At 31.7% G+C, this 13,703-nt stretch overlaps 1 protein-coding gene across 1 annotated transcript in view; it reads right to left on the bottom strand.

Annotated features, from left to right (window-relative positions):
* Positions 1–1,853: 1,853 nt before the first annotated feature.
* CNTNAP4 (contactin associated protein family member 4) overlaps positions 1,854–13,703 on the bottom strand; it is a 676,519-nt gene continuing 664,669 nt past the window's right edge. The window contains exons 22-23 of the mRNA XM_072596864.1: positions 10,988–11,206; positions 1,854–4,328 (exon numbers count right to left, since the gene is read on the bottom strand). Of these exons, the coding sequence (XP_072452965.1) occupies positions 4,135–4,328; positions 10,988–11,206 (413 nt within the window). The 3' untranslated portion in view covers positions 1,854–4,134. The remainder of the gene's footprint in view (positions 4,329–10,987; positions 11,207–13,703) is intronic.

The raw sequence follows: 13,703 nt of genomic DNA, 5'->3' as shown, positions 1-13,703 counted from the left end.
GATCATAGAACTATTTGGATATTTTTGGGTCTTTCCAGCCTTCACTAGAGTGTTTCTTTGATACCTCATCATGGCGTGCAGCTGATTTTAGAATGACAAAATGCTATGAGTTCTGGCAGATACTACTCAGCTGGAAAGGCTCCAAGTAGGGGTGCAGCAATGGACTTTGTGCCCATGGTTTAAGGACCTGCTTAAGTTCATGGAAACTCCTCTCCACAAGGGTGATAATCTACTTATTTGTTGTTGTTGTTTTTTCTTTTTTCTTTGTAGTAACGAGTAATGAAGAACATGAAGCTGTTGAAGTTTTGAAACATGTTGAGTAAAGACAATGATGAGATTTAAAATTCTTGCATTCCTTTTTTCCCAACAATTTTCCCATAATAAAGTAAATCTGTTGAATTTAAAGGATATTCTATGCTAGCCTATATGAACCTGCACGATCATCAAATTGGAATATTTAATAACTATTTTAATGAAAATCTTACATTAACTTAAGTGTAAGAAAACAACTTCAGGGACAAAATGCTGAAACAGAAGGGGTATGGGAGGGAGAGTCAAGATACTTGGGTTCACATGATCATTCATTCAGAAGCTTCTAGGTAGTTCAATGTATACAATGTCAGATCTGAAATCAGGAGCTGAGTTCAAATCCAAGCTAAGGCATTTACTAGATACATGACACCTTGGGCAAGTCACTTAATCTCTGTCTGACTCAATTTTATCATTTACAAGATGGTAATAATTATAGCACCTACCTACCAGGGTGTAAAATATTAAATAATGTTAGATATACTATTATATGGGGCAGCTAAGTGGCACAGAGGATAGAATGCTAAGCATGGAATCAGGAAGACATCTTCCTGAGATCAAATCTGACCTCAGATACTTCCTAGTTGTATGACCCTGGGCAACTCACTTAACCATGTTTGCCTCAGTTTCTTCATCAGTCTCTATAAAGAAATTCCATTTTGGCTTTTTGTCAAATAAGTGTTGGGAGATTTAAAGTGCCTTATTCTTAGCAGTACAATTTACTTATTTTTTTCATGTTTTCAATGATCTATTTGGGATATGTGTGGAAAGGACAATTTTACACATAATATTTTGAGGATTTCATAAAAATGTCTTTTGCTAAAAACAAGACGAAATTACTTTTTACACACTTATTGGAATCTGAGGGGACCATATATTTGCATTTTACCTATGTAATCAATTTGGGTTTATTGAACATAGAGAAAAATAGGCCTCTCAGAATAAAATTTAAAATTATAACTTCCTCTCTTTTTTCTTTAATCAATTCTGACTTTCCTCCTTGATCCTTCCCTTTTTTTCTTACTTTCTTTCTCTGCTTCTCTCCTTTTTACCCCACATTGTTTTCCTTTTTGTCCTTTTTTCTCTCTTTCTCTCTTTTCTCCTTCTCTCTCCCTTCTTTCATTCCTAAATTACAGCATCAGAAATATAGATACTCTTCTATTTCTGCTTTATCCTTTAAAATTGATTAGATGGTTTACAATTCAGTCCTGAATGTTTTAAATGTACTCTGATAAAACTACGTAAAGATAAAAATGTAAACAAGAGCAAAATTCACAGCAGAGTGCATTTGTGAATCAATCAGTACTTGATGCTTGACTGAATAAAGTGTTTTCTGAAAAAAAAGTCTAACTGTAAAATATATGTCTTAATTCGTAGGTTCTCTTCATACATAGCCATCAGTAAAAAAAAAAATGTAGTTTTGTACCATTTTTTATTTGATTAAAAAGTACTTACCATGGTAACTTCAGTATTAGATAACCAACCATAACAGCCCAAAATATATCAAAGCTTATAAAGAAATACACTGACCAGTACAGAAAGCACACATCTAAAAGTTTTTACTGTTTTAGAAAAAAATTAGCATATATTTCCCCAATTTAAAACATTTATACAACTTTTAAAAATAGTACCTCATTTTATTTCAAAAATGCTTTTTTATTATTAACAGACAAGAGGAGAAAGGTTACAAATTGGGAAAGAAGGCCAGTGAAGGGACAACTGGATGGTATGTCATGTTTCAATGCACTTTGGCGCCACCATTTTGTTGTCCCTCTAGGAATGCAGTCAACAATGGTCTATGCTGCTTTTTCAAATATGAACCTGTTTAAATTTCAAATACTAATCCAGTTAATTCTCCTTTGGGATAAAATGAACAATTCCTCCCTGTGAATTGTGTGGTGATATAATAATTTCTACAGACACATGTCCTTGACAAACCCATGTTTAGATTGTATGATCCTTTCCTAACCATCACAAGTCTTTGGGAAAAACTAAATCTATTATTTATAATGACAATTCCTTTTTTTCTTCCACTTTAAAATCACTGCATGATTAGAATCCTCCATTGTTATTTTACATACCTTCAAAGCAACATCAATGTAAATAACAATGCTATGAGAGAAAACACTTCACTTATGGAAAAAACAACAATAAAAAAGGCAGGCTTTGTTTTTATTCTATCAGGGGAAAAAAACAGAACTGTAATGTATTTGTTTGTTTTTAAGAGGTCACTGGGATGTAAATATACATTTCCAATTTTTCCTGGTGGGAAGAAACTAAAGCTTCTACTTGACAAGCACAAGGTAAGAGAGTTGAATACTATAGCACCTCTTCTTAAGTGGCTTTTGGAATCCAAATGATAGTAATACGCAACATTCTAATTGTCTTTTCCTAATTATCATGGAATTATGCCCATAACACCACACTTTAAATTTTTCTCTCATATTTTTTACATATCACAATGAAATTTATTCAGTAATAATTCATGTTATCCTTCAATAAGAGTTGTATAGCTTTGCAGTTGTATCATGGTCTAAACAAGCAAATTTAGTAAATGTGATAGTAGAACAATATGCTTTCTCCTTTACAATAATTTTTTTGGAAATAATATTAACTTTGTCATTGTATCTTCTGTTCCAAGAAATATCAAAGCAATAAAACATTGTGAACAAAAGAATAAGGGCTTATCTAATATACAGGAAAATGTATGACTAGAAATAAATCAACATTTAGAAAGGGAAGTGGAAATTTACATTAATAAGATAGAACTTTTTTTTTCAACACATGACAAGCCTGCTTGTAGAATTCAGTTATAGATTAAGATGATGGAAGGAATATAATAAACTTCAGTAAAAGTCAATCAACATATCCATTCTGTATGTTTGGGGAAAATATTCGTGTTTATATTTCCTTTAACTATAAGTGGAGACAAAGAATGAGTTTGCAGAGAACTAAGTATATGAATCAAGCATTCAATATAGGTCAAAAATCATATATTCTACATGAGTTTAATACCAGGCAGTAATTACAGGCTGCCATCCCTAAACTTAGATAACAAATTACTGAAAAGAAAAACATCACCATATATTGAAAACCCATTTCTGCACATTTTGACTACTCTTACTTTATATCCAACATTAGTTTTAACCCAACTGAGTCAACAAACAAGAACAGAAACCTGTATTCTAAAACAGTCTCATTCTCAGTCTAGTAATGCATAATATTGACCACCTTACAGAGAAAATCAACAGGGTTATTTATTTTGCATTACTTGGCTATATCACTCACAACTACGTGCTCATGCTAGTCGATTATCTTTTCCCATTCTATTTTTCATAAATAAGGGGTAACTAAAGGGAGCATAAGCAAAAAAAAAAAAAAATTAATCATAGCAAAGCATAATAGTTCAACTTTGAATTTTGTCCTTGAACAAAACTCCTGAATTTCATTTTAAAAGAGGAGTAGGGTAACAGGTTCATAACAATTCTCTCAGTTAAAAACCATATGCATTATACAAGTTAAACTTCAGGTGTGTAGAGGAGCACATCAGAACGGTCAGAAACTACCAACAATGAAATTGGTTACAATATCTAATTCACTGTTACATAAAATGCATTTATGATATCTAAGGAATATATGTCATCGAAAGAGGCCTCCTAGACCAATCACTGAGACTGAAATGTATGCAGTTTAAGAATTCCACAAATCCATTGCATTTACTTTGAGTGCAAGAAGTTATTTTTTTTTCCTTTTTGTCCATTGAGAGCCCCTGGCTTAGCAAGAAAGTCAAACTATAGTAGTATTAAATTAAATCATAACTTCCATTCAAAAGAAATACTCTTTCTGATTTTCATTAACTCTATTTTGCATGGTGAGCTCACTTTTCAGGGCAGTCTCTGCACAGTCTTCATTTTCTGCCCTCTTTGTCTCATTTTTTTTATACAAGCTTTTCTGTTGATAAATCCGTACTGCGATGGCAGTGATGCAAAGGAAGATAAATATCACAACTGCTATCACACCTAGTAGGGTAAAGAGAAAAACAATACTTGGAGTTAGTCTCCAAATAATAAGTCTTTTTCCAAAAGAGATGATTGAATAGAAAGTACCCTCATATTTCATTGGTCTGGAAGAGATAAAATTCCTAAACTTCTATGAAAGCCAATAATCTATTTTGTAAGTTTTGGAATTCCATATATTTCTAACATCATAACACAAGTAGTATCATAAATTTTATATTGCTTCTGGGCCCCATCAAATTGTATGTCACATTCTTATTTTATGGCTTTAATCTAAACTTGTAAGAATCCATTTGAATGTATTTAGATGTCCTCATAGGCCCTCATGTCCATATCACTGTATAGACATTACATACTGGAATGCTTAAATGCTTAAAAATACATATTTTGGAGTGTTTAATAATAAAACAAATACTTTCATGAGATTAGAATGAGTGTGAGGTGCAATGCAATTACTTTGAAATACCTTGATGATGACAGACCGGTGAATATGCGTACTGTAGTAATATTGAAAAAAACATAAACCCCAATATCAAAAAGATTATAGATATTTCTCTACATTTTTTAAATCATCCATAGAGAAGAAGAAACTGAGATTGTCTAACTAGGCAATATCTTAAATCTTTTGAAATTGTTCTCTTACCAAATAAGAAAGAAATGGAAACATATTAAGATTCTGCACTAATCACAATTCCATTTATTGCACATAGTGAATGATATGGCAAGCTTAGAAATCAAGCCACTGTCTCTAGTGAGATTAAAGTTACATACAAATATGTAAACATATATATATATGTATATATATACATATATATATATACATATACATATACATATATATATTGGAAGCAGGAACTGATATTTCTAGATCCCGAAAATTTTGTGGAGTAGTACTGATCATTGATAACCAACAGTATTCATCAAATTTTTGATTAGTCAAAGTTGAACTTAAGATTTGCTGATTCAGTCACTGTGATTTTTCTCATTAACATACAGTAAGGTTAACTTTAGCATTAAAGCTAATGTACTAGTGATAGAGGAATTTAGCATTTGTAATATATAGTTCTGTTAAATATTAATAATTATTTAGATTTAAAAGCTTTCTAGCTTTTTAAGGAAATCACCTGAAGGAATAGCCTTCTTTAACAAAATATAAGTTTTCAGTATATATATTTTCTCATTTTGATGTTATGACCACTTTTTAAAGTGATGTGTCTTTAGTTTACAGATTCTTATTTTGACATGTCATTAATTCAAATTTAAATGTCAAAGATTAGAACTTATTGACTGAAATAAGTTGAAATGTATAATTTGTAACAAGTGTGGTTTGGGTGGCAATATCAATATTGTACTATTCAGTCCATTTAGACCAAGTATATTTAACCTGAATTCTGGAGAATTTAAAATATAAACAGCAACAACAACAAAAATACTATTGAAATGTAATTGGGCACCATTTATTTTATGCATTTAAAATCATTATTCTAAGAAGGGATCTATCTGTAGGCATCAGCCGATTTTCAGAAGGGTCCATGACACAAAAAACTAATAACCTTTGATTTAGTCAGTCAGGTCCTTTGAATATCCCATCGAAGCTTATAGTTTAAGTGTAGTTATGAGGTAGAATAGTGGAGAGAAAAGTGATTGACTCAGATTTAACAGGCCTTTGAATTTGCTCCTGAAACTTATTTACTGTGTGACTATGGACAAGTCATGTAACCTCTCTGACCCTCTGTTTCTTTTTCTGTTAAATGCAGAAAGTGGGATATTCTGGGGGGAAAATAACATTATTCTAGGGAAGTAAATAAATAAGTACAATTAAAGATTCCAGTCTACTTCACTGATTTATTGTTATGAAAGTACTTTTTGTACCTTAAAATACTACTAATTATTCTGTTTATGCAAACTTTTCATTTCATTTTGAATGTTGGTGGTAGCCCATGTTCACATTACTAGAGATCTAGCAAAAACATCTTTTGTAATCTTACTAACTCTGAAATAGAATTAGCATAAAAATACTTTACAGAGATAGGAAATTTAAGTTATTTATTTATAAATGATTTCAACAATAGTTAATGCTAATGGACTAAAGAACCTAAAAGTATAAAAACTCTTCTTTAGTGTATTACTTAGTCTTAGACTAAGCATCAAAATGCCAGGTTAATTCAGCCATCTTTGACTTCCCCTCACAGGTGCCTTTCTCCCCTGGAGGTTATTTTCCTTCCCATTAAAAGAAAACTGTAGAGAGAATGTGGGCCATGAGTATAAAAACAATGTCTAGTTAAATCAGATCTTGATTAAGAGTGAGATTATTTTTTTTTAATTGCATGGTATAATTTTTTTAAATAAATTATTTTCTTAGCTAAATAAAACCATTATGGATGGAAAATCTTTTGAGACATTAAATGAAACCTAGAAGGTATTAAAATCTGAAACTAAGGGGCAGTTAGGTGGCAGAGTGAATAGAACACCAGCCCTGGAGTCAGGAGGACCTGAGTTCAAATCCTGGCTCATACAATTGACACTTCCTAGGGTGTGATCTTGGGCAAGTCACTTAATTGCAATTGCCTTGCCTTCCCTACTCCAAAAAACAAAACAAAACAAAACAAAACAAAAAACCCCCTAGAACTAAGCTCATTTCTCACATTAAGAATTCTAGAATCTCAAGAATTTTGTACAACAAAACACAGTTAGAGACATAAAGCACTCTTCATTGTAAATCTTACTGAACATTTAAATAATGTTAACTGATGTCAAGCTTATAAGCCTGAAGGCAAATTTCCTAGAGACTAAAACATCCTTTCTGATTCATTCATAGTCAACTTAATTCTAAGGAGAGGTAAGGGACTGGATTTTAGCATATCTGCCATGAAGAAGAGAAAAATAGTTCAGGGTTTGAAGTCAGAAGACATAGGTTTAAATCTTACTCTAACATTTATTATTCACAGAATCTTGAGTTTTTGGGATCTCAGTTTACTAATCTGTGAAATGAAGTGGTTATACTAGATGATTTCTAAAGTCCCTTCCAGCTGTAATTCTCTGGCTTTTGTTTTTAATTTAAAATTAGCATTTTTATTTTCCTATTGCATAGCACAACTGATTATTTCAGTACTTACTTATACGATAGTTAATAGGAGATGAACAAAGAACATGCCATATATAGGGTCAAAGACAGAAAGGATCTCAAAAACCATTCTAGTCCAACACATTCTGAAGATGAGAAAGCTAAGGCACAGGAAGTCTAAATGTATTACCTAAGGTCACACAAGTAGTAGGTGTCACAGAGAGGATTTAAACCCAAGTCCTTTGTCAACAGAGGCAGCACTCATTCTATTGTGCCATGTGGCTTCTTTATTCATATACTATATACCTCCACCCAGAAGATGTTCCTTCCATTTATGAGGCAATTATGGGATTTTAAAGAGAGACTTTTCTATAGAAATAATTCAAAAATTGGAAATTGCACTGAGTACACTGTATATATACACCGAGTATACTGAGCCACTCAGTATGGAAAGGCATCAATAGACTCAAGTATATTATATCCTCCAAATATTGGAAATGAAATGAAAAAAAATCTAAAGAGCAAATTTGTCTTCAACTAAAAGCTTATTTAGCTCAGTTTCCTCTTTGTGACAAATTTCAAATTGATAATTATAAATTTTAAAACTTCACTAATGATTTCAAATTTCAAGGAATTTCAGAAGAAACTACCACATGGTTGATAGTAAATGGTACCTCTCCAAATGAATGGATAGAGAACAGTAGTCATTTGGAATGAAAATTAACTGGAACAGTTCAGAAAAAATATTATCTAATTCTGGATTTAGTCTATGAAAAATGTGTCAAAAGTTAAGGTATCTACTAAATAAGAGTACAGACTTGAGGGAAACCATTCATGTTCTGTGCTGACAATATATGTCTTTCAAATGATCAACGTTCTCCCACCTCACTGTAGCTCAAAGTGTTCTATAGCATGCTTGCTGCCATATCCAATAGTGAATTACAAGCCAACAAATCTGTATCTGTAAGAGATGTTAAGAATGAGCCCAAGTGAAGGATCTTTCACATATATGAAAGAAACTTATGGTGTATACATATGCATATATTTATATACATATATGTCACTATCATAAGATTCTTAGGGGAAGAATAATTTTAATTTAATTCATATATATATGTACTTCATATATGTGTATACACACATTATATATATATATATATATATATATATATATATATATATAATGTGTGTGTGAGTGTGTATACACATATATGAAATCAAATCTGTATCTGTTAAGGTGGTAAGATTGATTATATGTTGAAATATGTGATATGAAACATATATATATATATGAATATATATGAAATATATAACATGCAAAATATTTAATATATCATATTATATATGTGTCAATTTTAACATCTTAACAGATATGGATTTGCCTTCATATGTATATATATGTATATATATATATAAAATGCATACCAATTAAATTAAAATTACCCTTCCCCTCAAAAAGAGCTTAAAATAGAGATATATGCATATACCATAAGTTTCTTGAACTAAATATATATGTATATACATATATGTGTGTATATATGTGTGTGTGTATATATTTGTATATGTGTGTATGTGTGTGTGTAAACACCCACTCACACACACAAAATGTTTCTTGGTGGGGCAGGGTAATTCTAATTTAATTAGAATCTATTCTGATGCAACAACAAAAAGTAAACCTATGTTATTATTCTCTATTAGCAATCTATCTGAAAACTCACAGTTAAATTTATTTGGGCATTCCAAAAGGAATTCTCAAGTCTTACTCATTCTTACACTTGAAAGTTGATTCTAATTTTTCCTTTCTACTTTGAGCTTTATAAATTATTTCAAAGATTCAATTGTATCTTCTCATTGCTCTGTGAGATATAGAATGGTCTTTCATCATTTCCTTTATTTAGAGCTAGAAAAGACATTTAAAATCATCTAGTCCAACCTCTTCATTTTACCAAGGCAGAATAGAGGTCAGTGACCCCTTGCCCAAGCAAATCATACATATATGTACACATACATATGTACATACATATGTACATACTTATGTATGCACGTGTGTGTGTGTGTGTGTGTGTGCCAGCCACTTGATCAGACTTTTTGGCCTGATTTAACTTTATGCTTTGTCACTGACTTTTCTGTATAATCACTGTCTGTGCGCTTTCAACACAGAAAAAGATCCCTAATGAAGAAATACTGAGAATCATTTATACACCAGTGATAAGTTTTGATTCTTAAACAAAATAAATGAACTAGTCCCTTTAAATATTTAACATTTCTTTCAACTGGTTCAGAGCAATAATAGTGTATTTCACTGTAGAAATAAGACGATGCCAGTCATATATTCTTAAACCACTTTTGACTCATTTTATATTCATAAAATGGGAAAAAACTAAGAAAAATGCACAGGACATCAGTGTTTGAACAATTCTCTTTTTTTCTCTGGAGAAAAGCTCTAAGTGTGGTATGGTCAAACGGCACTAGCAAAGAATTGCAATGCATATTTTCAGACTAGAGAATTTGTTGTATTGTCTACTATACCACGCTGCCTCTCCAGTGAGAGAGAATATAAACATGTGCTGTTTTGACTCACTTTTTGATATGATAATTAGGTCTCAGAGAGCACATAATTCCTATTGCCAGGAAGAAAAAAAATTAAAAAGGATCTTACTGCTTTCTCAATTTGAAATCAAAGGAAAAGATGCTTTCCTTAGGGAAAGCCTCTAAACACATGCAAATTCCCATTTTCTTAAGCATTAAGTCAGTACAAAACATGTGCTTTAAATAGCAATTTTATCACAGATTCCATTACTCTTAATACAATCCACTTGTAAAAGCAGCCCTGTGTCCAGGAAGCTATCAGAATGCTTTTTCTTTAAGCATGTGCTGCATGCCTAGGGGCACCTAGTGTCCATTTCCATATTGTGATGCTTGCATTAGATGGCTCTGCAACTATTCGTAAAATTTTATGCTTCAATGGATTCTTCAACTACTTAGGCCAACTATTTCTAGAGAAGCTGATGTCAAGAAGATATTAGAAAAATGGTAAATAGGGAAACTAGTCTGTTGGCGATCCTTCTAACAACTTGAAGCTCTTAAAATAAAATTGCAGTTCTTTGCATGTGTTTCTTACCAATAATCAAATAGCAATAATTATTAAAATAAAAGTTTTTAAGGAAACTACTACCATAGTCCCTATTACCTCCAATTATTGCAGAGTCACTTCTGATTGCATTAGCTAAGGGCTCTCCCTCATCTATTGGTCCAGAATGATCTGTAGCAGAAAAAAGGACAGTGACAGAAACAAGTAGAAAGTAGGGTTCTTAAGTAATTTACACATGATTGAAAGAAGAGCAGAACATTTGAATACATCACAGAGTATGAATCTCTGTGGCAGAGATATTTATAACTGTTCAGTGGAATACTTTCAAATGAATAAGAAACAAAGAACATGGAAAAGAAAAAGGCCAGAAGCACAGCTGAACAGTCCAAACAGTATGCTGTAGAAAACTACCCCCAGGCTATCATCTGATGTAAAGTAATGATAATGTGAAGAGTGCTACACACTAAATGGGCAAGCCATGTCAGGAAACAGAAATAAGGAGAGTACCTGCAAATGAATGTGTTGTTTCACTCAGTGTTGACTCAGCTCCAGTTAAAGTGCCACAGTTGGATTCAGCAACATGTCCTTTAACAATGACTGGGGCTGAACTAGAATGGTGTAAAGCAGCCTTCAAAGGAGCAATATGGTTAAACTGCACAGAAGAGAGACATCCAATGAACCCTTGAGAGTTGGCTTTCATTGTCTCCTGGTCAACATCACTATTTTCTGTTAATCAAGAGAAACAGAATACATAATTCCAGTGCAAGGCTAGAAAAGTAGGTATAGGCCAGTCCTCAAAACATGCAAAAAGTAAAAATTCATTCTGTTAGAAGAAAAATCCATTGAAAACTTAATTGCTTTTAATTGTATAAATTTACATAAAATATTATACCTGCATATATTCAGGAATGAAATAATTTCTAATTTTTACTATGTTGGAAAGTATTCAGAAAAGATTTGTCAGTTCAATTAGGATGCAATTGAAGTGACCATGGCTTCTTGTTAATCTTCCACAATGTTTAAAATAAAGGTTTTTTATAGAGGAAGACTTTTTTTTTCAATAAGTGAATAAATTTAAAGTAAAAAGTCTTTTAAAAAAATTTGTCTGAATTCTTAACACCTAGTGCTGTGCCTTTGCACATCAGAGGGACTTAATATATGCTTCTGGAATTGAACTGAGTTGAATTAAATTGAAATTAAAAAAAGAAAGAAAAGAAGATTAAAGAATAAGAAATATATTTAACTTCTAGTAGAGAAATTTGAAATGACTTCACTGTCTTCACATAAAAGAAAGATAAGTATTACAATGATGGCAACCAGTTGTTTTGCTTCTTCTTAAGATCAGATTAAAATTTAAATTGCAAAAATTAAAAATCAAGTTAGAGAAATGAAAATGTCTGGGTAGGAAGTTTTTAAATATCCCTTCCTTTCTCATGGTATCTTCAGTATATGTTAATTGTGACTCTAACTGATGTATAGAAACCAAACACAGAGGGTGATTGGAAGTGTCATCTTTTAGTATCCCTGCTAATATAACCTCCCAAATTAGTTGCTGTTGTTGTTTACTAAAAGACACATTTTTAATGTATGGTTCAATGAGAATTTGTACGCTACTTTCCCTTTGTCATTCTTTACAAGATTTCTGTATTTTTAAATAGGGGTATCATTGCTTTTTCCATCAATGCATTGTCCTCTTTTCCCTTCTTGTACAGAAACTAATAATATATTCCTTTATTTAGTTATTTCTATTAGTTTGTGTTTGACATTAGTGAGGCAAAAGGGAGGCATCATTACTCATATGGATTAACAGCACAAAATAATTCTTTAAAATCTCTATGAATAACCAAAAAGGGTGGTGGTGGCATATTGTTTATTGTAAACATTCTGACCACAGCAAAAGCAACTCAGTCTTCACTAATATATTGTAATTTCTCAGTATCAAAATTGTTGTATGTAATTTGAGAAGCTTTTCAAAATAAGAAAATAGTGTATCTCAGAATGTTTCAGGGGAAAAAAAAAGTTTGTTTCCCCTAAATTACCAACCTGGAGTACTCAAATTTAGGGTATCAAGTAAGTAAAGAAGAGAAGTAACTCATTTTCACTGCTAAGGGAACAGATTCATCAATTGTTCTTTCTCCCTTGAAAGACTAGTAGAGTGTTATTTTCATAAAGTTTTAAATTTTATTTCTGTTCCCATGTTTTAGATGCATCAAAAGCAATAAAGAATGTTTATGTGCACAAAGTGTTTGGGTTATGTACTAATAAGTAACACTTTCTGTTATGACTAAAGCTAATATTTAGTGACTGAATAAGGGACATATATGTACTCAGGTTAGGTCAAGTTCAATAAATTAACAAGAAGATTACCCATTATACCTTAGAAAATGAGTTTCAATTTATTTCAGTATATAAATATAGAACAAACATTAAATTGGTAAACATCTCATATATAGTAGTTCTGTTATAACTCACAACAAATATGATAAGATATAAGGAGGTATGGTGCTACATCAATCCATCCTCAGGGGTTTCCAAAAAAAGCCTTTTTTTAAACAAAATAGCACATTCATTCTTAAAGATACCATGTATTCACAATTTTCCTTGAATTTTATTTATAGAAAAAAGAGTATTCAGTAAGTATTTATTATAGCGTATAATTGTTCCTCAATATAAGGACAGCAAAAAAAAAAACAAAACAAAACAAAAATGAAAAACAAAAAGCAAAAAAAAAACAACAACAACAATTAAGAGAGCAGCCTATCTATTCTGTAGTAAGAAATAAAGTAATAAAGTTTTCTATCCCATCACTTGGAAGTCATGGCATTATTTAACAGAATATGACCATCCTCTCCGAAGTTGCACAAGTGATTTAGATGCCTAGTACTATGAGAGTCATTTGAAGGAATAAAAGATCAAGATTGCAAGAGGACAATGGAAAAAATCAAAAGGAGTGGGGCTTGGTGCTATCAGGTCTCCAATTATACCAGAAAATATTATTATCAGAACTATCTAGTGCTAATGAGAGTTAATCCTCATTTAGAGAGGGAACTTCCTTATCAGCAAATCCCCACATAAAAGATATCAGGGAGTCAATCTGGTCAGGTCCCATGGAAATATTAAAGTGGTTATCATCAGTGGAAGTGCAGGATAGAGGAGGAGTCAGTCTGTTTAAAGCCGGGAAGGGGGAAGAATAACAAAAGAACAACAAAAAACAGAAAAACCT

Source organism: Notamacropus eugenii, chromosome 3 (assembly GCF_028372415.1).
Source record: "Notamacropus eugenii isolate mMacEug1 chromosome 3, mMacEug1.pri_v2, whole genome shotgun sequence".
Taxonomy (NCBI): domain Eukaryota; kingdom Metazoa; phylum Chordata; class Mammalia; order Diprotodontia; family Macropodidae; genus Notamacropus; species Notamacropus eugenii.
This window is presented reverse-complemented; position numbering and strand designations above follow the sequence as displayed.